The following is a 27,709-nucleotide window of genomic DNA, read 5'->3' as shown; positions in this document are numbered from 1 at the left end:
TCCTCGGATGGCAGGACTTTCATATGAAGAAAGACTGGATAAACTCGGCTTGTACACGCTAGAATTTAGAAGATTGAGGGGGGATCTTATAGAAACTTACAAAATTCTTAAGGGGTTGGACAGGCTAGGTGCAGGAAGATTATTCCCGATGTTGGGGAAGTCCAGAACTAGGAGTTACAGTTTGATAAGAGGGAAGTCTTTTAGGACCGAGATGAGAAACTCATTTTTTACACAGAGGGTGGTGAATCTGTGGAATTCTCTGCCACAGAAGGTAGTTGAGGCCAGTTCATTGGCTATATTTAAGAGGGAGTTAGATGTGGCCCTTGTGGCTAAAGGGATCAGGGGGTATGGAGAGAAGGCAGGGATGGGATACCGAGTTGGATGATCAGCCATGATCATATCGAATGGCGGTGCAGGCTCGAAGGGCCGAATGGCCTACTCCTGCACCTATTTTCTATGTTTCTACATTTCTATGAAAGTTTCATCATAAATATTCATAGCTTAACCAATCTCTTTGCCTCCATCAAATTATTTCCTCAGCAATCTGGTAAATTATCTTCGAAGGCTAACCTCCTAAAATACTCTGAGTTGTCTTGCCCAACTCATTTAAACAACTTATATATCATGTAAATATAATATCTCACCTCAATCGGCTTGCCGTTGGCTTGAAGCCACAGATTCCACAGAAGGCAGCTGGAAAGCGTATGCTGCCACCCACATCTGTCCCGATGCCAAGGATGGAGCCGCCCGCTGCGATCAGGGCAGCCTCCCCACCAGATGACCCTCCACATGTCCGCTTGGTGTCGAGTGGGTTGACAGTTTGACCATAAATGGGATTACTGCACTCATAGCTGTAGCGAGAAATAAAGCATTCCCGTGTGGATGGTCAGTTGATGGAAAACCTGAAAAAAACTTTCTCACCCCATTCAAAGGGACTGCCACATACTTATGAACAAGAGTGAAGGAATAGTAGATTACGCTGAGAGAGTACACAAGCTTTGGATGTAATTTGGATACATCCAAATTGTAGATAGGCACAAAAAGCTGGAGTAACTCAGCAGGACAGGCGACATCTCTGGAGAGAACGAATGGGTGACGTTTCGGTTTGAGACCCTTCTTACATACATCCAAATTGTATTTGGATCAATTTGGATGTAAAATAGTTCAATTTTTCAAATGTGAGGGAAATAGGGCCAGTGCGCCCGGGATAAACAGATGTGGTCACAAAGAACACATACAAACTCCACACAGACAACAGGACTAAACCTGGGCTGCAGGATGAAACCCAGAACATTCTGCATTCACCATTATCTCTTTTACAAGGACTGTTCCTAAGAAGAAGAAAAAGGTAAGGTTAACTCTTTGGTCCAATATTCACCCAATTTTCTGCTCGCAACACAATCCACAAAGTTTTCTTAGCCCTTGAAGAACATGCCAACATTTTTTCCAATTGCAATTTATTTAAAAGTACCTGAATAATGTCTGAGGAACATTGGTTTTCACAAATGGAATTGCTCCTTGTTTCTTCAATACCTGAACTATTACACAGTCTTCATCGACAATCTTATTTAGAAATTTCTTCAGTCCACAAGTTGAAGCATGGCCCTGCATTAAAATAATTTTACAACCTTTTATTTAGTTTGCTGTTTAAGAAAGAACTGCAGATGCAGGAAAAATCGAGCATAGACAAAAATGCTGCAGAAACTCAGCGGGTGAGGCAGCATCTATGGAGCGAAGGAATAGGTGGCTTTTCGGGTCGAGACTTTTTTTCAGATTGAAGAAGGGTCTCTACCCAAAACGTCACCTATTCGCTCCTTAGATGCTGCCTCACCCACTGAGTTTTTCCAGCATTTTGTCTACTTTCGATTTAGTTTGCTGTCATTGGTTTACATTGATCATTGATTAAAATGTAAAATATAGGCTTGCTCTACCTTGGCTTTCTGGATAAAATTGAGTGAAAACGTTGCCCCTGATGTTCCTATTAAATCTTTCCCTTTTCACGTTAATCCCCTATAGTTCCTATAAAACCTCTTTAGTCCTCTACTCTGGGAAAAAGATTCTGTGGATTCAGTCTATCTATTCCCCTCATGATTTTATACACCTCTATCAGATTACCCCTGAGCGTCCTATGTTCCAAAGCCCTAGTCCCCAAACCTTAGGTGCCCGTGTCTTGGCAACATCCTCGTGTATCTTCATGGTGAAAAACAGAAAATAAAATCGACAAATAGCATTGACAAAGAGATGAATTGTGATTGTTCTCTTTAATTTTAAAGGGCCTCCGAACATTTAAAACTTAAATCAAAGTAAATTATTCATGCAAAATCTCAACCAATTCCAAAGAATCTACAGCACTTAATATCTATCATAATGCATTTTTGACAAAATGTTCTACCTTGCAGTTAATGTTATCCTTGATGCTGATGGGGATCCCATACAGTAGGCCCTTATTCATTGGATGCAGTTTTAAAAGCCCCATTTGGCATTCTGGAAGAAATTCTGTGATGCAGTTGAATTTTTTGGTGGCTTCCAAAGCCTGTGAGGAAAGTAATATCAAAAAATAAACTGAGGACAGTGATTGTAAATTAGCGTTGGCAACATGTAAAACTTCATGCAGTTCTTGGATGAAACGTTACTGACCAAACTGCAGTTTGCATGTCCCAGAAGGTAACTGTTTTAAATTGTTTCTTTTTTTAAACTATTTTACCATATTATGTGATGTTCTTGATTATACAGATCATTCAGCATGGTGGATGGTGAGCTGCTTCACCATCTTCCTGCAGGTCATACATCAGTTCATGCCCTTACTAAACTGGCGCAGAATTGAATGGAGTCAGGGAATCATAGTGTGGAAACTGGCCGTTCGGCCCAACTTGCCCACATTCGGCCAACAAGTCCCAGCTACACTCGTCCCACCTTCCCGCATTTGCTCCATATCCCTCCAAACCTGTCTTACCAATGTACTGGTCTAAGTGATTCTTAAATGTTGAGATAGTCCCTGCTTCAACTACCTCCTCTGGCAGCTTGTTCCATACACCCATCACCCTTTGTGTGAAAAAGTTACCCCACAGATCCCTATTAAATCTTTTCTTAACCCTTCACCTTAAACCTATGTCCTCTGGTGCTCGATTCGCCCACTGAACAAAGGAGGACCTGGCATGGGATACTTTGTAACTTTATTAGCCAGAATGCTAATCCTGGAATGACTCAGCGGGTCAAACAGCAATAGGTAATGTTTCATCTCTGAAGAAAAGGAATAGGTAACACTTCTTCAGACTGAAAGATAGAGGTATGGGGTGGGGGAGAACTGGTGGGGAGATAAGGCCAGAGCAAATCAGGGTTAGCAACAGCCGACCTCAGGAATGGTAGAGTCCATAATGGCCCATTGTTGACTGGGGAAGACGTGCTAACAAGAGGGATACAAAGATGTGGACACAATGGTAGGATGACTAGAGTGGAGGAGTGGAGGAGGGGGGGTGAACGGGGGGGGGGGGGGGGGGGGGGGGGGGGAAGGTTGGGAATGTAGGAATGACTTGAAATTAGGGAAATCATCATTCATTCACCTTTGGGTTGTAAACTGCCCAAGTGAAATATGAGGTGCTGTTCTTCCAATTTGCATGTGGCCTCACCCAGCACAAAAAGGTTAATATGGGAGTGGGAGGGGGAGTTAAAATGTTTGGCAACCAGGAGATTGTGTGGGACAAGGCGGACTGAATGATCGCCCAGTCAAAGCTTGGTCTCACTAATATATACAAGAGCCCACATCGGGAGCAACGGATACAGTAGATGAGGTTGGAGGAGGTGCCAGTCAACCTCCGCCGCATCTGAAAGGACCGCCAGGGTCCCTGGATGGAGTCGAGGAAGGAGGTATAAGGAGAGTTGTTGCATCTCTGTTCGATAATTAAATTGCTGCCGGCTCTGTAGGTCGATAAATCTTTCGAGGAAACCTTCACCATCTGTATAATACATGAAAGTACTTGAAAGGATCACATGTGCAGTGGCTGCCAGTCACTTTAAGAGAGACAAGGCGAATACCGTCGGAATGGAGTGGGGCTCCATAACATGTAACCTAGAATGAAACGTGGCTGTTCTCTTACTTTGTCCATGTAGGCATGCAGTATGTAACTTGCTGACACATCCCCATTCTTTATTGATTTACAGAGGTCACGGAGTGAGAGAAGGAGTTCATGGTCAATTTTTGTTTGAAAAGTGCCCTAAAGAGAGGAGAGAATAACATTGGTTATAGTACAAACAAAAATTCAGGTAATTTGTAACCATTTTCCATCACTCTCTTTTATCCTCAGAAGGACAAGTGATAGACTGAAGGTGCAGAAACAGGGTTAGAGGTGCTGTACAGTACCGGCAACATTATGAAACTGATCCAACAATTCTCAGAATTAATGCACTAGATCATAAAGAAAAAAACATACATGCTGAAAAATATCAGATGTTTTCAAGAGAGAGTTAGATTTAGCTCTCAGTGCTAACGGAATCAAGGGATATAGGGAAAAAGCAGGAACGGAGTACTGATTTTGGATTATCAGCCATGATCATATTGAACTTGGCTTGAAGGGCCGAATGGCCTACTCCTGCACCGATTTTCTATGTTTCCATGAACCTTCAGAATGGCATATTGTGGTGTCCACTTGAGTCAGCAGAAAGGTCTTGATTTCACCTGCTTAAGTATCTGGAGTTAGAGCTGAGCCCATAACCTTCTGGCTCAAGTGCTAGCATATCAACAAATTGGCACCAGCTAGCCCGCAATGAGTTCATGCCTCAGTATTGTAATTTACCAAAGAAAGTTGTTTCACGCAACTCTAATCATTTCAAGCACATTACCCTGTACCACATATAGCTCCGGTCAATTAATAAAACGGAAATCAGATTTAGATGTAGGAACAAAACTCTCCTTTGGTCGCAATTCCATTGACCATATAACCATATAACCATATAACAATTACAGCACGGAAACGCCCTACAAGTCTGCGCCGAACAATTATGTTGTCCATGTTGTCAGAACTGACAGTAACCAGTTTGGTTATATGTTCATTGTTTGCTAAGCATTTAGCAATTGCAAAAAGCTAATTATTTATTTTTTGAGTAATAAAGCTACTTTTATATGTCTATAAATTTATAAAATCAAAGATACGCTAAACCCTAACCATGGCAATAATGGAGTTCAGGAGTTTAGTAGGAATTGTTGGCGATTTGCTTTTTAGAATAAATGGTGTTAATGCTCCCTGGCATTTCTTTGTGCTCAGGGACATTTCCACACAGCGAGTGATTTCAACTTCAAGAACAACACTGTGGAGGTAACTGGGAGCAGCGACTCCATGGTTTAAAGTGATCATAATCAGGGCGGCACAGCGGTAGAGTTGCTGCCTTACAGTGCCTGCAGCGCCGGAGACCTGGGTTCGATCCCGACTACGGGTCCTGTCTGTACGGAGTTTGTACGTTCTCCCCGTGACTGCGTGGGTTTTCCCCGAGATCTTCAGTTTCCTCCCACACTCCAAATACGTACAGGTTTGTAGGTTAATTGGCTTGGGTTTGTATACTTGGTAGAAGTGTAAATTGCCCCTTATGTGCGTAGGATAGTGTTTAGTGTGCGGGAATCGTTGGTCGGTGCGGACTCGGTAGACCGAAGGGCCTGTTTCCACTTTGTATCTCTAAACAAATAATTATATACTTTGCATAGCTGCTCGGTAGTATGGATATTGAAGCAATCTAATATAAAACCCTTTTTTTCCCACTAAATTTTGGTAATTTGATAAATGTTGATCTTTCAGCATTTGGATTTGGGATTAGTCCTGACTAGTGTTATAATATCCACTCCATGCAAATATAGAAACATAGAAAATAGGAGCAGGAGTAGGCCATTCGGCCCTTCGAGCCTGCACCTCCATTCAATATGATCATGGCTGATCATCCAACTCAATATCCTGTACCTGCCTTCTCTCCATACCCCCTGATCCCTTTAGCCACAAGGGCCACATCTAACTCCCTCTTAAATATAGCCAATGAACTGGCCTCAACTACCTTCAGTGGCAGAGAATTCCAGAGATTCACCACTCTCTGTGTGAAAAATGTTTTTCTCATCTCGGTCCTAAAAGATTTCCCCCTTATCCTTAAACTGTGACCCCTTATAAATATATAACATTCCAGAGTAATCCTGCCAAATAAAGGCAAAGTTATTGTCAACGTCATCATGAGACGGGAAGGAGAAACTAAAGCTTCACCTTCTTCTAAAACGTCATGAAATCCCAGCACACTCCAAGTGGCTGGGAGACAAAGTGCAAGAGTTCCATCCCAAAATCGGTTTACTCCACACCTTGGTAATCAATCCACAGACTCAGTTGAAAAACTGTATTTTTGGATCCTCTTCCACTATTATTCAAAAGTTCAGCTCAGGAAATGCTGGGTTAAGCATTAGGTTTTATAGTATACACATGGGAAAATGCCCAAATCCAAACAGAATTTTTTTGCTAGCATCCAGTTGAAAGAAGCAGGAAGTCCTAGCACTTACCATCGTTTTAATCACATCCATAACCTGTTTCATGTCATTTAATGATTTTTCCCTCTTCGAGCGAACTTTCAAAATCACTTGATGATAGTGCCTTTTCTCCAGCCATCTCATCAACTTCAAAGATAGGACAATGGAGATGACAATAATAGAGATGACCTAGAGGGAAATAAAATTACTCTGAAACTAAGACGGTTGTTAATATTTCCATTCTTTTTCCCACACATCAGCAATACTCTATCAATGACTATTCAATATTGTCCATCAATTATAGAAGAAACCGTGGACTAGCTGAACTTGGCAACATCTCACAAAATGAAACATATACTGAAACATATATTCAATATTTTTGCAACCTTTGTTGACCAATTTTTATATTTTTATCTTTCAACCTTTGATCAGAACTTCCACACTTCAAATTGGCTCAAGAGAAAGAATTAGATTGTAATTCAAATGCACAGGCATGATTGAATCACAACAATTAACAGACTAATCCACATATTTTCCATCTGCGAAATGGTGCTCATTACGTGGAAAGAATGATGTGTGCGATGGGCAGAGCTGGATAGGTGAGAAGATTTGGGGAGGGTCGGCGTCTACATGAAATTGGAAAATTCAATGCTCATGCTGTTGGGTTGTAAGCTGTCAAAGAGGAATATGAGGTGCTTTTCTTCCAGTTTGCAGGTGACCTCACTATGGCAGTGGAGGAGTCCAAACAAAGACAGGTTGTTATGGGAAAGGGAAGGGAAATTAAAGTGGCTTGTAACCAGGATCTCCAATAGGCTCTGGTGGACAAATCACAAATGTTTTGCAAAGTGATGGACTGGTCTACTCTTCATCTCACCATTGTAGAGTAGGCCACATCGAGAGGATCAGAGGCAGCCATATTTGCCACCTGCATCAGGCATTGTTTGTTGGTTGTATTAAATATATTTTTCTATTCACCTACACATATTCTTAATTTTTATGGTATTAAATCTACGTGTTAGTATTTCTGGAGGTTTAATAACTCACCTCTATCTTGACAGTTTTATGGATCTTAATTTTCATAAAAAATCCTGTTATATCCACTTTCTTTTGATTTTCTTTTGCTTATTCTGTGGGTGTTATCTTACTTCTTACCAGTTTAGCTCTTGTTACCTTCTCGATTTGCCTAGCAACATTTCTGCCACTTCTGCTTCTCCTCTCTCTAGATTTTATTGCCGATTGCACAATTTCAACAGTCTAAACTGCCACATTCTCAACTTTTTGTACCTTTATATTGTGTTCTAGAACCCAACTGCTTCAAACACCAATGTTCCAAACTTCCAACTGACTGGTTTCTTTGTCTAAAACATGGCAATATTTGCGCCATTGGGCCGGTAAAATGTTCCCACGACGTTCCTCGAGAAATCTTTGTTGAAGCAGGTAGGTTGTGTTCAGTTGCAGTCCGTTCTTCATTAGAAATGTTTAATAATGCTAAGGCCTCGATTCTGATCCAGTCTTGAATGACCCATTTAGGGCTTGAGCTGCCTGCATGGCCTTGTCTCATCTGAAGACACATCTGGATGAACAATGAATCATTTACCTTGTAAATGCACGAAAACTATGGCTCAACTTCATTGCTCACTGGCACCTCAACATAATCAGACCCGTGCACATAATTTTAATATTATAAAATGACATTCTGCCAGAACTGCGGAGTAGATGATTCACCTTCACTTGCTCCCATGTACCCACAACAGTCTCCAGCTAATTTGATTCACTCTATTTGGTATCATTAAACGGTTGACAAAACAGGACACAGCAGTGACAAAACAGCATTACAGTCCTGAAAAGCTGTACACAGAACTGACAGTGCCTCTAGAATCAGTCTGAAGAAGGGTCTTGACCCGAAACATCACCCATTCCTTCCTCCAGAGATATTGCCTGTCCCCGCTGAGTTACTCCAGCATTTTGTGTCTACCTGTGAGTGCCCCTAGACAGTTTGTTTCAATGTTTACAACACTGACATCCATGTAACAAAGTGCAATGTTGCCACAAAAAGCATAACCAATCCAATCAGATTGATTACCTGCCCAATCGGTCAACTCGCAACCAATAGTGATGGAAGCCATCACCAATGGTGCTACTCGTCTAAAACTGCTTATGCGTAGATTCTGATGCTCCCAATACCTTCTCACATCTACATAGCACATATCCGATGTGTCATGGAATGCCCTGCGCATGCCTGGTAGCTCCAAAACCTTTAAGAATCTTGACATGATAGCACTGCCCAACTGAATCAAATACACAGGACAAGATGTTAAGAAGTCCCTTGTGCCAATAGGTGGGGAGCATTTCACGACATTCGTTGATTGTTGAGAGTGGTAGACGCTCAACATCGGTGGGGGGGCGGGGGGGGGGGGGGGGGGGGGAGTGGATACGTATATCTTGGCCTGGGTAACCTTCAGGACAGTTGGGCACAGGACACATCATCAGTAGTGTACCCTTGCATCACTGGGTGTTTCGGCCTTTTAACACTATACACCCTCCACAAGGGCGGCCCGCTGCAGGATGATCAGCCCTCAGCGCGTGTCCCGTGTCAAACCGTCCCAAAGATTCACCCTGAAATACTTGGGGCCCAGCATGGGTCTTTCCGCTTGAGCCAAATCCACCGGCTGCTTCTTTCAGCCGCCTCTGAGAGTGATCTTATGGTCTTCCGCAGAGCCTGACCGTGGATTCCAAGCTCCTTCAGCAGTCTGATGGTAGATGACGCAACAAATCCTCTGCATCCCACTTCAACTGGATAGACTTTGGTGTTCCAGCCACGCTGCGTTGCCTCTGCTGCAAGCTCTGCGTAACGCAGCTTCTTACGCTCATAGGCCTCCTCAACAGAGTTCTCCCATGGAACTGTGAGCTCTATGATGTAAGCAGTCTTCTGTGGAGGGGACCAGAACACCAAGTCTGGCCTGAGGTTGGTGGAAGCAATTTCAGGTGGAAAAACTAGTTGTCGGCCGATGTCCGCCAGCATCCTCCAGTCGCGGGCCCTGCATAGGTTTCCTTCTTCTGATCTGGTGGAAGGATGTTTAGATGTTTTCTGTCCTTCTCGGACAAAGGTTGTTGCTTGCTCTCGGAGGCAAGGAGTTGGTCACACACCGCCTGTTCTCAAGGGCTGATGCCAGGCTTTTTAGTACCTGATTATGCCGCCACGTGTATCTCCCTTGCGTGAGGCTGGTCTTGCAGCCTACCATGATGTGTTTGAGGGTCGCTGGAGTTGGGCAGAGGGCACAGGTTGGATCCTCGCCGTACCACTGATGGAGGTTCTTTGGTGAAGCACGTCATAAGTCGCTCTGATGATGAAGCTGATCTTGCTTGCTTCCATTTCCCATAGTTCTTTCCAGCTGATCTTCCTCCGCTCCACACCTTCCCACTGCATCCATTGCCCCTGTTTGGCAAGAGAGACCGCCTTTGCACTTCTTGCGGCCTCCTCTTGTCGCCGCACCTCCTCGACCACCAATGTCCTCCGCTCTGATGTTGTGGCCTTTCGCCAAGTTGGTTTACTTGTCGTAAGGCCAAAGCCTCCTCTTCCCTGCTGGACTTGCCCCACGATGTCTTTGTGTCTCAGGGCTGATGAAGCTTGCTGTACTGCATCAGATGGTGTCCACTTCCGGCCAGTTACTAGAGGCGGCGCAACAGCACTGATGGTCTTGTCTCTAGAGTCCCTCAGTGTCATCTGAAGTCTTACTTTAGAACACTTGTATTCCTCTGTTAGACTAGTGAGAGGTAGTTCCAGGACCCCTTTGCCATATAGGCCGATGTTAGTTAGACATCGTGGGACCCCGAGCCATTTCTTCGCGTATGAAGTTATGGTTCGCTCCATCTTCTCCACAGTTGTTATTGGGGCTTCATAAATGGTCAGTGGCCACATTGTCCGAGGAAGGAGTCCAAACTGTAGGCACCAGAGCTTCAGTTTCCCAGGCAGTAGGGTCTGATTGATGTTCTCCAGGCCGTTGACAATTTCTTGCCTTAGTTGTTGCACCTGCTCTTTGTCCTTGAGACTTGCGTTGTACCATCTGCCCAGGCTTTTAACTGGCTGTTCAGACACTGTTGGTATTGGGTCGTCACCGATACAGAACCTTGTGTCTCTAAGCACCCCCTTGACTATGGAGATGCTTCGAGATTTACTTGGTTTGATTTTCATTCGGGCCCACTTGATGTTCTCCTGCAGCTTTCCAAGTAGCCGCTTGGTGCATGCTGCAGTAGTGGTTAGTGTGGTCATGTCGTCCATGTATGCCCTGATGGGTGGCAGACGGAGCCCAGCCCTGGTTCGTTCACCGCCCACCACCCATTTTGAGGCCCTGATGATGACTTCCATGGCCATTGTAAAGGCCAAGGGTGAGACTGTGCAGCCTGCCATGATGCCTACTTCCAAGCGCTGCCATGTTGTACTGAAGTCAGCTGTTGTGAAGCACAGCTGCAGGTCTTGGAAATAGCTCTTGACCAGTGTGGTGATGAGCTCTGGTACATGGAAAAAGGCAAAAGATTCCCAAAGGAGTTCATGGGGAACTGAACCAAATGCATTGGCCAGATCGAGGAAGATCACATGTAGGTCTCTCTTCTCCTTCTTAGCTGCTTGGATCTGGTGCCAGATCATGCTTGTATGCTCCAAGCAGCCCGAAAATCCTGGAATTCCTGCTTTCTGTACAGATGTATCAATGTACTTGTTTGTTACCAGATAGGTGGACAGCCTTTGTGATACAATGCTGAAAAAGATTTTTCCCTCGACGTTGAGGAGACATATTGGCCGGAATTGGCTGATGTCTGACGCATCCTTTTCTTTAGGTATTAGCACGCCGCCGGCCCTTCGCCACGCCTTAGGTATTGTTTGCTTCTTCCACACCACCCTCATGAGCTTCCATAGAAAGCGTAACACATCCGGTGCGTTCTTGTAGAGCTTGTATGGTACTCCATTTGGCCCCGGAGCTGATGCTGCTCTTGCTCGCCGGACAGTGTTCTCTACCTCTTTCCATCTTGGAGGGCTGGTGTCCAGGTTGAATTCAGGTGGTTGAAACTACTCTACCACCTTAAACATCCATTTCCCCCCCATTACTGGAGCACAGTTGACTGAGTGTGACATCAGGGTGAACTATCTGCAGAATGCATGGTAGTTACCCACCCAGTAGCAATGTTACAACATTTTGAGATTTAAAAAATCAAGTCTGCAATTTATCCCATCAGATAAAGCACAAAAGGAAGTTTAATTTGACACCTAATTCACTTTCATAACTTCAGTATTAAAAAAGTTATGGCCATTATCATACTCGGAAATTAGCATCATGTTCCCTATTGCTTTTCCATTGACTTAACTCAAAAGCTGTGATCGAGGACAGTCAAAAGCCCATAACTTTCTTAAAAATTAAGAGAACTGAAAGAAATGTTCAGTTATTGTAGATTGAAGCATTCTGAAACAAATATGAAACAATCTTACTTAGATGACTTGAAATTAAAGCACATAATTAGTTAGTTACCTAATTGTAGCTAGTTACAAAATTACTAGATCTAAACATCTATCAATTTCTTAAGAAGATTAACATTTTTAAATAGCCTAAGTGTCCAAATAACATTCACACAAGAATTCACAATATAACATAATTTTAAAATCTCATTGACATGGATTTATAGGCCAAATGGAAGTAATTTAATGTTTAATACCTGTAAATTAATGGCCATTTAAATCATCTTGCGGGTGGGTTTTTCTGGAACGCGATCATTTGGAACGTTGCGGTTGCGGTGAATTTAAACCGCATATCGGCAGGAAAAATACTGCCGGTTCGTATGTGGAAAAAATCACCGTTTCGCAACGTAAGTTGTGAATTAAAGGCATCTTAAGGAACACTTTTATACATAAAATAAACGTCTTTCCTTTACCTGTTCCGTACGTGAAATCTTTCCCCGGCGTTTCGAAGCTGATTTTAAAATTACTCCACGCTGAACTTGTCGGAAGATTTTTAAAAAGAAATACACAGAACGCCCGTCGGAACGCTTCTTCAGCAAAAGCTTGCACTCCAACTAAATATAATCCAGGACAAGGTAGGAGAAACCCGCATTTTAACCCCGCCCCCCCCCCTCAAAGGGGCAAAAATCGCGCACACGGCCAGTGGCAGAACTGCAGCGTCGCTGAAGGTAAGTATTGTAACATACCTACACCCAGGCCTCTCCAACAGCACATCCAAAAATCTACAGCTTCTACCATCCAGACAACAAAGGAGAAACTGCCAAATCAAATCATTAGCACCTGTAGGTTCTTCTCCAAGTCCTACACTGATGTGGAAATACAATTGCCTGTTCTTCATTGTAAATTCTGGAACATCTCACCCAAGTATCTTGGCGAAGAGGACTCCAGCAGTTTCAAGGCTCACTACCACAATCTCAAGTCAGTTAGTTAATAGCAATACATGTTGGCCTTGCCAGTGATAGCCAGGTCCCTAGCTATTGCTGTGCTGCAAAACCAAAAACACATCAAGTGGGCATATTTAGAGATGGTTACTAAAAAGTACCTTGATGACTGATCGTTTCATTCAGTGTTCAATCACGGTGTATGAATGGCACTGATGGTTTTAGCAGTTTATCTTGGAGCAATCAAAAGGGAGTGTGTTCTCAATTCAATTCAGTACTCCCGTGACATCTTTAAAAATATTAGAAGTAGTTGCTTTCGTTCTAATTAGATTGTATGTTCAGCAGCACAGCCGTGTCCATTGCTAGCACCTTAAGGACACTGGTTTGCAAATTATCAGGCCCTGGGGATTTATTGGCTTTCAATGCCATTGACTTCACCAGCTCTATTTCCGTACTAATACTAATTTCCTTTACCTCCTCACTTTTCTCAAATATTGCTTGTTAATTGCCACATGCCTAGTCCAGAGGGTTGCCAACTGTCCCGTATTAGCCGGGATATCCCATATATTGGGCTAAATTGGTTTGTCCCATACGGGACCGCTCTTGTCCCGTATTTGACTGCTACTACTCGGGTCGAGGGGACTGTCGGGTCGGAGCGATGCATCCGGCCCCGCCTCACCCGTCCCGGTCGAAGTGCAGCCCATGGAGTACAGCAGTAGCGCCTCGCCGGTGGCCCTGTCGATCGGCCGCCTGGCCAGCTGTCCGAACTTCGGACCTTCGCTTACCGTCGACACCACCACCCCTCCTTCTTATGGCCGATCATCGGTTCATGAGTTGGATGGGGTGCTGGACTTTGCGTGCAGCAGAACACAAAGCCCAGCCGGCAGGCCAGCTGAGGAGTTCTGAGGCACAAGTCCTCAGATGGCCCGCCAGCTGGGCTTTGTGTGCAGGCCAGCACCGTGCCAACTCATCATTCACCCAGCCACGGCCGAGTCGGTCAACGAATTGCCGTCTGGATTTTGTCCCTTATTTTGTTCTTTTGTCCCTTATTTGGGAGTTAGAAAGTTGGCAACCCTACTAGTCCAGGATAGTGTGTTCTATGGTCAGCTGCCCAACATACTGGTCCAAAACAAAATAAAATCCATAAAAATACTCCAGGATTTCTTCCTCCTGATTTAGTTAATCTGGAATGTATGCAAATGTAAAGATCACTTATGTTTACTGCAGCACCCTTGCTGCATGCATTTCTAATTTCCTCTTTGATGGTACCCCCTGCTTCACCAGTACTGTTTGTAAGCCTGTGGATAACTCCCACCAACACTTTTGTCTCATGATGCTATTTGACTCTACCCACATCTTTATTTTCTGAAATAACATACTCTACATTGAAGATGAAAGTAGTAACTTGCCAAAAGATATCAAAGGATAGGTCACTTGATCAAGACAGCAGCAACTGAAATTCAAGTTACATTCCCAAAAGGAAAATAAAACCAGCCACTCTTCCACAAAATTAAATAATAAACACTTTTAATGTATTTTGTGCAGCTTACAGAAATACATTGGCCCGTAATTTGCAGTAAGATGTGGAAGAACTAATTCACCAACTCTACAGCGACCGTAGAAATTAAATGTCTCTCTATAGTGTGTCCGGACGTCAGTCAGGTCCTCCGGATGCAGCTCCATACCATGTTCTGTCTCTGCCATTTGTACAGCCCTCTCCACCACACACTCATTTTGCAACTGGGATAAGCTACATGTTGAGTACACAATAGACCCACCAGGCTTTGTGGCAAGAATACCAGAACTGGGAAAGAGAAGGAAAAAAATCAACAAACAATTCTCTGGCAATATTGTTTGTCATTAATCTTGAAATGAAATTGGATAATCTGACACATTGGTAGAAAACAAAGGGGGGGGTCAAATAGCCAGGCATTTTATTATTGTTTATTACCAAAGTAGGATTGAAATATCTACCAGTGGAACACAGTAGTCCCAGGAGCATCTATTGAGGGAAATGGGTAGATACATTGTCAGTCAATTTCCCTCCATAGATGTTGCCTGGCCTGCTGAGTTCCCCCAGCTCTTTGTTTTGTTCTTTGAATGAGTGGGGAAAGACAAAATATTTAATAAAAACCTAATATTGAGTTCACCTGATGTTCCCACAGGCATATGTCATTTTGCAATTTTGGATAATGACCGGTAACAAAAATGTAACTGATTCTTCTTAACTATGCCCATCTTTAGGGGGTGGGGGAGAGAGGGGAAGCAAACTAATAGTACAATTCTTGCATAAACCAAGACCAATAAACTCAGAACAATTCAGGGATGGAACTCAAACGATTTCTATAGCAAATTAACTCGCTCTGTTGCAAAAGTATAATCGTAGAAATGCTGGAATACAGAAATAATAGAATATGCTACAAATATTTATCAGTTAAGGCAGCATTTGTCATTTGTAATAAGAGAAACAGTGTTTAGATTCCCTTTGATCTTTCATCTTTTTTTATTTCAAACTGATTTTCTGGCTCCTCTACTATATTCACAACTTTCATACTAAATAAGCAGTTACCTGTGAATATCATACCCACATCTAATAATATAGATTGCCGCTCACCTCTAGTAATTTTGGATTGGACAAGGAACATATCACCACAGGGAGGGTGCAGAGAGGCAACGTAGAAAATAAAAATCAATTTTCGCAATAAAGAGGAGGGGGAGGGTGGTGGGGGGGGAGAAGGATGATCAGTTTGGGTGGCAAATAGAGTGAAATGATTAAAATACTCACACCAATAGCTGGATCTGTAATAGAGGCAGCATTTGCCGTTCTTTGATCCGCAACCGGCTGAAGATGTTGTTGTCTTCTTCAAGTACTGAATGCCTATCTGTTGTACAAGGAGCATCAACCAACACCTGCAATGACAATCAATATAAACAACTTTATTATTGATATTTTTATTACTAGAAAGTTTGGATGGATGGATGGCAATAAACTTTTCCACACTCTCTTCCTCCTTTGTTCAACACAGGTTAATTATCCTTTATGTGCAGGTGAGTGGTAAAATCTGGGAGGGGATGATAGAAATGTGGGGAGAATAGGTTAGTGGGGAATGGGAATGCTCTGTAAGATGGCATGGACTCAATGAGACAAAATGGGTTCATAGAACAGTACAGCTTTGGTCCACAATCTTGCGGACCATAATGCTAATTCGATCTGTACATGGGTTATAGATCTCCATTCCCTGCTTGTTTATATGTCTGCATAAATATATTTTACACATTACTATCATATCTGTTTCCACCATTTTTGAAAATGTTAGAAATGGAATCTAAGCTGCACATTCCAGGCACCTACCACTCTCTGTGTAAAAATAAATGCCAATTGAGTCTTCTTTAAGCTTTCCCCCTCTCACCTTAAAGCTGTGCACTCTTGTATTTGACATTTTCACCCTTGGATAAAGACTGACTATCCACCTTACCTCAGAATTTTATATATTTTATTTCCTTCTGTGTTGTGAGGAAATATGGCATATGGTGTATGGTAATTGAAGCACTTTTTTCATGAGACTTGCCATGTAATAATGTACTCACCCTATCAAAGGTATCCCTCTCTATTTCTCCACAGAGCCTGCCATCAAATGACGTGATGCGTAGTCTATCTTCCGTACAAAGATTCTTTGGGACATAATTGTGAAGAATTTTACGTAACCGACTTAGGCGAGATGAGGATATATCATTGATAGCAAGATGTCCTGCTCCAAAAGACAAGAACAACAGCAACATTTAACAGTAAGAAAATTAAAGCAGCAGATACTGAAAATCTGACTCTTGTTTATGCAGTGGCCAAATATCAGCACTTAAACACATCTTCATCCATCCATCCTTCTGGACAATGACCCAACTATCAAACTTCAAAACTGATGCATTGCTTTAAGGCTAATGACTAATTTAAAATGTTAATTCCTTCCGTCTTACTTTGTATATATCTTAATAGCCCAATAAATATTACACAAAATGTTGGAGAAACTCAGCAGGTCAGGCTGAGTACCTCTGGAGAACAAGGATAGGTGGTACTTTTCAGATCGGGATCCTTCTTCATTTTGAGGAAGGGTCCCAACCTAAAGTGCAAGTCTAAAGAAGGATCTTGACCCGAAACGTCACCTATCCATGTTCTTCAGAGATGCTGCCTGACCTCTAAGTTACTCCAGCACTTTGGGGGGTTTTTTGCAGACCAACATTTGCAGTTCCTTGTTTCTCCAATTTATTGGAGAATATACTTTTATTATACTGTGTTTAAAGTCTTACAATGATTACCAGTGAAAATGATAACTTACGACAGCATTCAGTCTGCAACAGTGCCAAAGTCTTCCCACCAGGTGCTGCGCAGAGGTCGAGGACAGTGTGACCTGGCTGAACATTCAGAATGAGTACAGGAAGGAGTGATGCAGCATCCATTAGATAATATTCAAGCATTCTTAAGCTTCCTTGTCTGAAATGAAACAATATAACATTGAAAATATATAATGCCAATCAATTTTTAAAATCGCCTTTCTATAAGGGAGAGGAAAGGAAGATTCCATTTCTAACATTTTCAAAACTGATGTAAAGCTTTCAGGCCAATGGCTAATTTTAAACAAGTCTTCTGTTTTATTTGGTATTCATCTTCACCATTTAAAAAAAATCCAGGAATTGACAATTCCTAACACCACATCTGACATTCTACCCTCCATTACCTGTATTTTGAAACATTTCAACATAACATAAAATTTGAGCCAAAAGAATGACTGGGTGATATTCTGACAGGAGTGGGTATCTACTGGCAGAAGATGATTGATGCTTGGGATAGAGGAAAGTTGAGAGAGGTTTAAGTCTGCACAACTAATCCAATTGATTTATTAAGTTCAGAATTGAAAATGGTGTATACTAAAGTAGTTGGAGCCCAATCACTGATGCATGAAGTAAAGGTATCAGAAATCTGCACCGGGTAAGTATTTATCAGTATGCTTTTCCGTTTAAAGGAACTGCTACATTTTAGAACAGGAATCGTACATCTTGAACATACGGGGGTTGTACAGTTTACAGCAATCTTTTTCCAAAGAATGTGGACGCTATAAATATGTGCAGGATGGAGCAGAAAATGTGAATTGGTTGACAATCCACAGGAAGAGGTTGAATCTGTGCAGTGAACTCTATACCCTGGATCTGCCCATCAGTTCTGACTATACAAGGAGGATGGCACTTCAACGAAGAGTAATGATGAATTTGTTTCATGTTGTAACAACTAACCGATTAGGAGCATGCAGTTTACACATAGGTGCAATAATGCAAGGACTGGCAAGTTATCAGTTGTCTCCCTAGCTTCAGGAAATATAACTGGGTCAAGTTTAAAAAGAAAAATAACCAAACAAATGTTTTGGAGAGGAACCAATAATATTGGAAAAGGCATAGCAATGTTTGCACAGACGCCTGGAGTAATGTTTAGGAAGTAACTGCAGTAATTCTATATCCACATTATAAGGGACCATAAAAGACTGGATGGAAACAATCATATTTTTCCACTAAATGCCCTCCAGAGAAGTGCTGGCTTCAACGTAGCGTGCCTCAAAACGGAGATCATTCCTTCATTACAATCACTGTGCCTCCATCTCTTAATCCTGTTGCATTCAACAATTGGGCCACAAGTGTTCCATGGACTAGCCATTAATTTGGATACAAGGAACTGCAGATGTTGGTTTACAAAAAAATGACAATGTGCTGGAGTAACTTAGTAGGTCAGGTAGCCCTGGAGAACCTAGATAGGTAGTCATTAAAATACCTTGCAGGTTTAAAACGTGTGGTGTCTCCTCTTGGAAATGTGAAACATTTAAGGTTTGGGCTAACGGATAGACACTGTTTCGTTTCCAGGGAAGATGGGGATTCTCGTCCCGAGTCACCACCAGCCAGCAAAAAATCAGGACAAGATTCAGACGTTTGCAAATCTTGAGATTCAGGCATTTGCAAGTCTTGAGGTAAATCCTGGATTTCGCATGGTTTGCAGCCTGCCTTCGGCGTGCTGCCCGGCCCCTGGCTGTCCCCGCCGCCGTACACAAAGTCTTTGGCCTGCTGCAGTTCCATCTGTCGGATCACCTTTTCCACGTCCTCGAAACCATTGAGCAGAGCCCCGTACTTCTGCTCACAGAGGAGGCCAACGCGGACGGAGGGCCAGAGGTCGCCGAGCTGCGGGCCGCAGCTCATGTCCAGGTTCTGCAGTGCCAGCTCAGCGCCACGGACACTGGGCCGGAACGAAGCCTTCGGGCAGAAAGAAGACACCATCAATTGACACCTCCGCTCAGTCCGCCTAAACCTACCTGATCTCCCGGTTGCTAAACACTTTAATTCCCCCTCCCATTCCCACACTGACCTTTCTTTCCTGGGCCTCCTCCATTGTCAGAGTGACGCCCAGAGCAAACTGGAGGAACAGCATGTTATATCTCGCTTGGGCAGCTTACACCCCACCAGTATGAATAATAATAATAATAATAATATATCTTTTATTGTCATTGCACGTCAGTGCAACGAGATTTAGTGTGCAGCTCCACTGATGTACAAGAAAGGTAAATAAATACAATACATAAATAAGCAAGCTGAATTGATTGACGTGACCATCCGAGGGAGACTGTCCAAAGGGAGTGGGTGGGGGACACTCATTAGGGCCGGTTCAGAGCCGCTATAGCTCTTGGGATAAAACTGTTGCTGAGTCTAGAGGTTCGGGTGTAGAAGGCCTTGTAACGTCTGCCGGAGGGAAGTAGTTGAAACAGACCGTGGCAGGGGTGTGATGAGTCCTTATGGATGCTGAGGGCCTTCCTGAGGCACCGCGTGTGGTAGATGCCCTCCAAGGCTGGTAGCTCTGTCCCGATGATCCTCTCCGCTCTGTTGACGACGCGCTGACTTCTCTAACTGCAAGTAATCCTTGCTTTCCCTCTCTCTCCATCCCTCTCCCTTCCCAGTTCTCCGACCACCCTGATTCCATTTTATCTGTTTGCTTTGTTGTATTCTTCTCCCAGCTAATAATTATCTATTCTACATTTTCCTTGATCTCCACACCCTTTGATGTCTCGTTCTCACATCTTTACCTTATATCTGTGTCTCCCTTCCCCCCCCCCACCCCTCCCCCCCACCCTTGATTTCCAGTCTGAATATGGGTTTCGACCCGAAACGTCACCGATTCCTTCTCTCCAGAGATGCTGCCTGTCCCGCTGAGTTACTCCAGCTTTTTGTATCTTCGGTGTAAACCACCAGCATCTGCAGTTCCCTCCTTCACGCCATCAATCGGGTGCCCGCTTCAACCGGTCGCCCCAGCGCTCAAACACACTCACCCATTTCTTCTTGTGAGCGTCTCTCCGGGGCGGCCGCCGCCATTCGCCCAGCCGCTCGCATAAAGTCTTCAGGCGGAGACTGCAACCCCTGAGTGCCGCCATTCCTGAGCGCCGCCCACATCGGTCCGCAAGAAACTCGCTCCCACCGCAAACGTTCCGCCGCCGCTCGAAAGTGAAGGCAGGCGGCAACTTTGAATTTTCAGTGACTCAAGATTTGTGGATGGACAGATAATATGAACACATTTTGCCGTGTCAATAGAAAAGATTCAAGAATGCTAGAGTTTGTGTACAAGTGACTGGTATAGTTGTGGTTTCGCAGTCAGTAAACCATAGCAAAGTACAAGCTACTGAAACTATGCTTGAGGACATAACTGTCTGTTGTTATTGTTCCAATGATCATTGTGATCCCATTCCTTCTCTGCAGAGATGCTGCTTGTCCCTCTGAGTTAAAGTAAGAAAGCGAGGGGAAGAGGCTGGTTGATGTAATGAGAGCGGAGAGGGGAAGAGACTCGTTGGTGTGAATGGCTGTGCGACATCCAACACTCTACTCAATTTCTTAGTCTCGGGCAAAGCTGTTGCTAAACCAAGCTGCGATGTATCCATTTGGTGTAGGAAAGAACTGCAGATGCTGGTTTAAATCGAAGGTAGACACAAAATGCTGGAGTAACTCCGCGGGACAGGCAGCATCTCTGGAGAGAAGGAATGGGTGACGTTTCGGGTCGAGACCCTTCTTCATATCCCTTTAGGATGCGTTCTGCAGTCCTTCTGGAGAAAATGGCGAGAGTCGTTGGAGCTATGGCGAGCTTCATTTGCCTTGAGATAAATGCAATGGTGTACTTTCTTGGCTATAAATTCAATGTGGCTGTCCATGACATCTGTTCTTTCTACTTTGTACGCAAATTATATTCCTTCACCAGACCCTGATTTGTTCCATGTCATTGTTTCCCTTGTTTAATCACACTCCATAATCCTGTGATTTCCTTTAACTTGGTACTTACTGGGCAGACAATCCAGTCTCACTCGCATCCGTGAGAATGTCTGTCCTAGCTATACAGTGACCAGTACTACCACTCTGTTCCTTTACACTTCCTATTCCATGGTACAGTCTCCACTCTTATCCACACTGGCTACAATAACCTTGCACTTAATCAATCTGAAGAAGGGTTCCAAACCGAACGTCACCTATTCAAAGGTACACAAAAATGCTGGAGAAACTCAGCGGGTGCAGCAGCATCTATGGAGCGAAGGAAATAGGCGATGTTTCGGGCCTTCTTCAGACTGATTCACCTATTCAAGTTCTCCAGAGATGTTGCCAGACTTGCTAAGTTACTCCAGTTATTTGTAAACCAGCATTTGCATTTTCTTGCGTCGCCAGCACCTTGTATTTGTTAGACAAGGCTAGAGGGTTAGATATGCCAGTAAAGGTACCTTCTGTATCCCATACCTGCCTAAAACAATAATTATCTGATCCTCTAGCCTAACTAATTCTAGCACTCAACTTAAAGATAATATCTGCCTGTCTGGTACAGGGCAACTTTCCCCTTTTCTGAGGCTTGGACACCAAGCTCATCAATTTTGAGCGAAAATTCTTTGAGCAGCGGACACCTATTGCAGGTGTGGTTTCTCAGGATCAAAATAGGTTCATCAATTCCTATACATCACCTGATAATGGACGTTGAAGTAATTATGACACTAATTAGAGAGAATAGTTTCAAATAAAATAATGATGCAAGAATGCTTACCTAGTGAGTCAGGATCACACAGATCGAGACAGGAACCATTGTAGAGGTTTGTTAAACCAATGTGTGTTCAGATGTTTAAAATCACTAATTTTAACCAGTGATCATTGAGATCAAATGTTCCTGACTCGAGATGAACCAAATCTGGATGATGAGCCAGTTGGCTGTGAAAATGTGGCCCAGTTGGACTCCAAGTAACACAATACCAATTCAAAGCAAATTTGACAAAAGCAGAAACAGCAGGGAGCAGCGTAATGCAACTTAAGCAGCAACATTCTAATCGTGTGTATTTATGTTATAACCTGATTTGCAGGAGAGTCATTATGCATACTAAATACCAATGTCACAGAAATTATGTTGCTGCCTTAAACAACTGACATTTAAATAAACGGTAACAAATAAATCATTGTACTATTTGGAGGTTTATGCAGTGTTTTAATACACTTGTTTAACTTGAATGGATAAAAATGCTCAGCAGATTGAACTACATAATTTTCCTTTCCTGATGTTAAAAATGGAATGTAACAAAGACAGTTAAATTAAGTTGATATAAATCAGTCAAAATCCAAAGACATATAAAGGAATCCTAATTTTGTAAATTAACAATTTTAAAAGGGCAAAGGTAAAATAATTCATTTGCAGAGGGATGAACCATCACAATCGTGAACAGTTGAAATATATATGAAATGAAAAACAAATGACACATATTCAAGTTCAATAAATTTATTAACGACCAACAGTTGGTGGCACCAAACTCAATTGTAAATACATAAAAGCAATACCCGAATCACTGTGCAGTGGACCACAAGATTATTATGCTGTATATACAATCAGAAATCAGTGAATAAACTCAATTCACAACTAGTACGAATCCCAGCACTTTCTTCGGAATTGGATTTCACTTCAACTTACTGAAGATTTTTTCAGCCACCTGGGGAAAAAAAAAAAATTACGCTTTATTCAATATGCTGTTATAGTTGTGAAACATGTGCATTTATTAACTGTTCTTTAAAAAGATTGTAACAGACAACATTGCTCAGTTATTCAAGATCTGACAGACAGGACAGTCAAACTCCCTTTGTAATGTTTTATTTTGTTGACACCAGATCTAGAAAACAAAATGCTAACTCTTTAGAATGTATTCAGACCATGTAATTTCCCCAGATGTTCAATCCTAATCTCTGAAATTACTAGCAGTTTTGTTATAATTTGTCCTTCTTCAACATAAGCACTGGCCATTAAAAACAGCAAAATTCTGGTATTTATAGTAACGTCCAATAAAAGAGGAAACATTTGCTTGATGAACTCCAAAATGGATTCGAGGAGGATTTTTTTAGGAAGAATAAAAGAGAAAGCATTACTGACTAGTACTACAAGTAGGAACATTAGAGTTGAGCCAGCCACAGGGACACTTTTCCCAAAACAAAAACACAAGAGGGTGAACAACACTCAATGAGTAAATTGGATCTCTTTTTGGACCCCAATGTGAAGAATTAAGTGCTTACACAGTGGTCACGGGCATGCAGGAAGTCAAACAGCTCCTCGGTGCATGTCTCTTCTGTTTGCGATCTCGAGTTCACTCGGTCTGTGCACTCGTCCAGGCGTGACCGCAGTTGCATACACTTTTCATTCTGCTCACATTGCTCTCTGATGTCTATCATAGGATCCTACATCAAGTCAAATGTTTAAAATAATCAAAATGCACGTCAATAGCACACAGAGATGTTTTAACATTAATAAGCATTTGCCACTTACAATCTTAGATTTTACACTTAACTTGAGAGCACAATATCAGCAAAGGTAGATGCCCGAAAACCTTTCTTGTATGCACTGACAGTAGTTTACAATGTTTGTGAGGGTAGCAAAAGGAAAATAAGATTTAGCACAAAGCTGTTTTCACTAAGCCAGAATCAGATTGCAATCAGACCAAATCTATATTCTCCAATTGCCCCCAATACCAATGGTAATATTCAATTCAGTTATGTTGTCATTTTAATGAAGTATCAGATCACTGCTTTGTAATATTGTTAAATTTGCCTTGTGGTGATCAAGCAGAAAAATGAAAATACCGAGATGACAGCAGAAAAAAATTGCATTTACTTATTATACTTTGGTTCATTCGCAGCACAGCAGATAGATTGATTAAAAAGCAATAAGACCAAAAGTTGGCAACTGGAGAAAAAGCATTTTACACTTATCTCACCCGATGAAGAAGTAATAAATTGTCATATGATGGAATAATTAGGTCACGTCAAGTCCTCTGCTATGAACATCCAGGGCCACAAGTGACAAAAAAATAACTGGGGTTAGTCATAATATCTCCCATATTTGGAAGATTTGGCAGAGGTTTGGCACTTAACAAAACAGGTTAACCTCCCAATTCCTCATATTGAACAAGATTCAGGGTGCACATAAGAAAAACACAAATTGCTGGAGCAACTGCAGCAGAGGAACGGCAACATGTAAAGGAGCAAGCATTTCAGTCTAATAAAGCAGATATCCAATAAATAAAGACACCACCTCAAAATAAAAACCAAATGAAAGCTTCCATCTATCTATAATTTACGCTGAAAGCCTTACCACCACATCTTCCTCCTCCTCCTCTTCCTCCTAAGTAGAGAAAAAACTTGGATTAGCAAGTATAAATAAGAAATGCAAGAAATTGATTCAGTATTGTTATTTGCATTCATGTAGCAAATCTCACCAAGGAGCAAGTTTCACCAAGAAAACATGGACACAAACAAAATGTGACATCCAGAGATGGATAAATTCTGCAAGTGAATGCCTTATATTTAAGTCCCTTCAAATTGTGCCTGAGCTATTACATGCGTGGCTTAAAATGGTGGGCAATTGACCAAAGCAGAAATTTAGGGAAAGGACATTCAACAGTGGAGGAACTGAGAAGTTCAAACTTGGAGGAATTTAAACACTTGGATAAGAACTAAATGAAGTGCAGGAGCCGCAGCTTTCCATAATGGGCAAGTTCATATTTTCAAGGTAAAACTTTATTCACCACAGGTAATTAAGCTAATCGAATAGGTACCAAAATGGTGAAAATTCTGCACAAGTCCTCATGAGCCAGTGTGGGTCTGGCTCAAAGGAACATATTAACTCACGTGTACGATAAAATAAATAGATATCCTGGTTTATTAAGTCTATTCACATAACTTCTCTCATCCCTGGACTTCCACGACACCTCTAAAGTCCATACCTCTTTTTGAAAGCATGTTTTCAGAATAAGAGAAATTTCCAACTGAGGCCAAATTATGGTTTCATAATAGTTCATTGTTATTTCCTTGCTCTTGTATTCTATGTCTCTCTTTATAAAATCTAGGGTTCTATGTGCATTTTAAACTACTTTCTTAGCCTGTCCTGCCTCTTTCAATTAACTGTGCATGGAACATAGTCAACACTAGAACAGACCTCTCAGCCCACAATGTTTGCACTGCCCATGATGCCAAGACTAATTCTTACCTGCTTGTACACAATTCATTTCTCTCCATTCCCTGGATATCCATATGTCTATCCAAGTCTTTTAAAAGCCACTACCACCTCTGCCTTAAGCACCACCCCAGGCGGCACATTCCAGCCACTAACAATACTGGGTAAATAAAAACTTGTCCCTCACACCTCCTTTAAAGTTTGCCCCTCTCACCTTAAAGCTATGCACTCCAGTATTTGATTTTCCACACTGGGAAAAAAGCCCCAAACCCAGGCATAATTCTGGTAAACTTCTTCTGCATACTTTCAAAAGTCTCCACATTATACCTGTAATGGGGCAACCAGAACTGCAGGCAAAACTCCAAATACAGCCTACCCAAAGTTCAATAAAGCCGCATCGTGACTTCCTGACCTTTACTTCGACCACTTACCACTTTCTCTGCTCATGGTGGCACTTTAAAGGAGTTGTGGACTTGAACCCTATGATTCTCTCTGTACATCAATTCTGTTAAGAATCGTGCCATCAATTCTATGTTTTTCCATTTTAATCTGACCTCCAAAAGTGCAACACCTCACGCTTGCTTGGATTTAACTCCATCTGCATTTCTCTATCCATTTCCGTAGCTGATCGCTATCCCACCGTATACTTTTAACATTTAACAGCCAGTCAGCGAACCCAGCAATCTCGGTGTCGTATTAATCCTATTGTTTTAAGATTTGGGATGGAACCCTCTAATTTTGACTGGCGTGTTCACATCGCAGAAGCATCGTACGACAACTGAAAGCAGATCATAATTTGAAAATGTCGTTTGTTGGCACAAGACGCTGAGCAACGCTTAGCAAGTACAGGTTTGGTGGAAGGTGGAAACTGCGACGCTCAATACTGAAGGCAGGTCATTCAGAACGTTGACACAAAGAACAACTGGTTGACAATAAAAAAAACCCCACAAAGGGCTGGAGTACAACAAAACGATGCCTATCCCTGACCCCCACAGATGTTGCCCGAGCCGCTGTTACTCCGGCACTTTTGTTGTGTGTGGGTCACTCAGCATGGTGAGGATGGGAGGAACGCAGTCTGAAGAAGGGTTATTTCCTTCGCTCCATAGATGCTGCTGCACCCGCTGAGTTTCTCCGGCATTTTTGTGTACCTGGGAGGAACGCAGTCTCCTTGGAGTGGAATGACCTTATGGGGAAAATGTGGAGCACTAACGGTCAGATTAAACCCTCTCGCCCTTCTCCCTTTAACCGGCGTTGCCCACACTACAGCTGGTCGACCCCCGTCTGACCTCCTCCTCGTCCCTCTCCCTCCTACACCTTCTCCTCGTCTCTATTCCCCCTCCTCGTCCACCATCTCCCTCCCCCGCGTCCTCCTCCTCAGTCCCGCCGCGGCGCCGAGCTGGCGGCCTTGGTTTGCCCTTGGTTCTCCGCCCAGGCCCAGCCTCGGCGACACGGCCGGGGGGGTTGACAACAGGCCTCCATCCCCGCCAGGTGGTCGTTCCCCTGTCTCCCCCCGCCCGCCACCTCTCCTGCCCGCCCACCCGCCCTGGGGCAGCCTCACCTCGGGCTCTCCGTTGTTCACCATCTCTCTGTTCTCCACACCCATGGCTCCGACCCTCGGCAACGCCACTGCGCCTGCGCAACGTGCCCGCACCGCCGACCTCCTTCAAGGCCCCCGGATGATCGCGCTCCGAATAGACCGTATTCCCGGACAGGAAGTACTGCGGGCGAGTGCGCTTCCGGGTCACAGCACTAGCACAAGCGGGTGGTGAAATGAGAATATTCAATTGGAAACCGGATTTATGTCACAGAGTGGGTAGACACAAAATGCTGGTGTAAATCAGCGGGACTGGCAGCGTCTCTGGGGGAGAAAGAATGGGTGACGTTTCGAGACGACACCCTTCTTCAGACTCAGGGGAGAAGTACACAGAGAGAAGGAAGTGTTAGGTGTGAAAACGAGACATCAAAGAGGATGTGGCCAAGGAAAAAGTAAAATAGATCATGGTTAACGAGGAGAAAACGACAATGAAGCATACAGATATAACATTAAATCAGGGGAACCATATAACCATATAACAGGGCATCTCTGCCCTTCTAGTCCGTGCCGAACACTTATTCTCCCCTAGTCCCATCTACCTGCACTCAGACCATAACCCTCCATTCCTTTCCCGTCCATATAACTATCCAATTTATTTTTAAATTATAAAATCGAACCTGCCTCCACCACCTCCACTGGAAGCTCATTCCACACAGCTACCACTCTCTGAGTAAAGAAGTTCCCCCTCATGTTACCCCTAAACTTCTGT

The 27,709-nt window shown here is 43.1% G+C and overlaps 3 protein-coding genes across 3 annotated transcripts in view; all 3 read right to left on the bottom strand.

Moving 5' to 3' along the window:
* The window catches only part of LOC116977392 (vitamin D3 hydroxylase-associated protein-like), a 40,435-nt gene extending 33,032 nt beyond the window's left edge, over nt 1-7,403 (bottom strand). The window contains exons 1-6 of the mRNA XM_033027822.1: nt 7,362-7,403; nt 6,521-6,676; nt 4,095-4,211; nt 2,393-2,533; nt 1,472-1,605; nt 645-851 (exon numbers count right to left, since the gene is read on the bottom strand). Coding sequence (XP_032883713.1) covers nt 645-851; nt 1,472-1,605; nt 2,393-2,533; nt 4,095-4,211; nt 6,521-6,676; nt 7,362-7,403 — 797 coding nt within the window. The remainder of the gene's footprint in view (nt 1-644; nt 852-1,471; nt 1,606-2,392; nt 2,534-4,094; nt 4,212-6,520; nt 6,677-7,361) is intronic.
* A 6,977-nt stretch (nt 7,404-14,380) lies between these two features.
* nsun4 (NOP2/Sun RNA methyltransferase 4) lies at nt 14,381-20,404 on the bottom strand. Its single transcript, XM_033028787.1, has 6 exons — nt 20,227-20,404; nt 18,687-19,159; nt 17,206-17,360; nt 16,463-16,623; nt 15,660-15,784; nt 14,381-14,678 (listed from the first exon to the last, which is right to left on the bottom strand). Exons 1-6 carry the CDS (start codon nt 20,326-20,328, stop codon nt 14,402-14,404), a joined length of 1,293 nt encoding a protein of 430 aa, XP_032884678.1. The 5' UTR covers nt 20,329-20,404; the 3' UTR covers nt 14,381-14,401.
* Nucleotides 20,405-22,672: 2,268 nt separating this feature from the next.
* LOC116977908 (cytochrome b-c1 complex subunit 6, mitochondrial) lies at nt 22,673-27,094 on the bottom strand. The gene is made up of 4 exons (XM_033028786.1): nt 26,965-27,094; nt 24,546-24,575; nt 23,471-23,632; nt 22,673-22,896 (listed from the first exon to the last, which is right to left on the bottom strand). The coding sequence occupies exons 1-4, from the start codon at nt 27,007-27,009 to the stop codon at nt 22,864-22,866; spliced, it is 270 nt and encodes an 89-aa protein (XP_032884677.1). The 5' UTR covers nt 27,010-27,094; the 3' UTR covers nt 22,673-22,863.
* Between the last annotated feature and the right edge of the window lie 615 nt (nt 27,095-27,709).

This window comes from Amblyraja radiata, chromosome 10 (assembly GCF_010909765.2).
Source record: "Amblyraja radiata isolate CabotCenter1 chromosome 10, sAmbRad1.1.pri, whole genome shotgun sequence".
Classification (NCBI taxonomy): domain Eukaryota; kingdom Metazoa; phylum Chordata; class Chondrichthyes; order Rajiformes; family Rajidae; genus Amblyraja; species Amblyraja radiata.
Note: the sequence above shows the minus strand (reverse complement) of the source record. Positions and strands in the feature narration are given on the sequence as shown.

What these genes read in the sequence shown, in the direction of transcription:
- LOC116977908 (XM_033028786.1), bottom strand. Translation starts at nt 27,009, where the DNA reads ATGGGTGTGGAGAACAGAGAGATGGTGAACAACGGAGAGCCCGAG. An exon ending in AGGAGGAGGAAGATGTGGTG is followed by an intron (nt 23,633 to 24,545) that starts GTAAGGCTTTCA and finishes GACTTGATGTAG; the next exon opens with GATCCTATGATAGACATCAG. An exon ending in TGCATGCCCGTGACCACTGT is followed by an intron (nt 22,897 to 23,470) that starts GTAAGCACTTAA and finishes TTTTTTCCCCAG; the next exon opens with GTGGCTGAAAAAATCTTCAG.
- nsun4 (XM_033028787.1), bottom strand. Translation starts at nt 20,328, where the DNA reads ATGGCGGCACTCAGGGGTTGCAGTCTCCGCCTGAAGACTTTATGCGAG. An exon ending in GTTGCAGACTGAATGCTGTC is followed by an intron (nt 16,624 to 17,205) that starts GTAAGTTATCAT and finishes CTTTTGGAGCAG; the next exon opens with GACATCTTGCTATCAATGAT. An exon ending in AGAGGGATACCTTTGATAGG is followed by an intron (nt 15,785 to 16,462) that starts GTGAGTACATTA and finishes TTGTCATTGCAG; the next exon opens with GTGTTGGTTGATGCTCCTTG.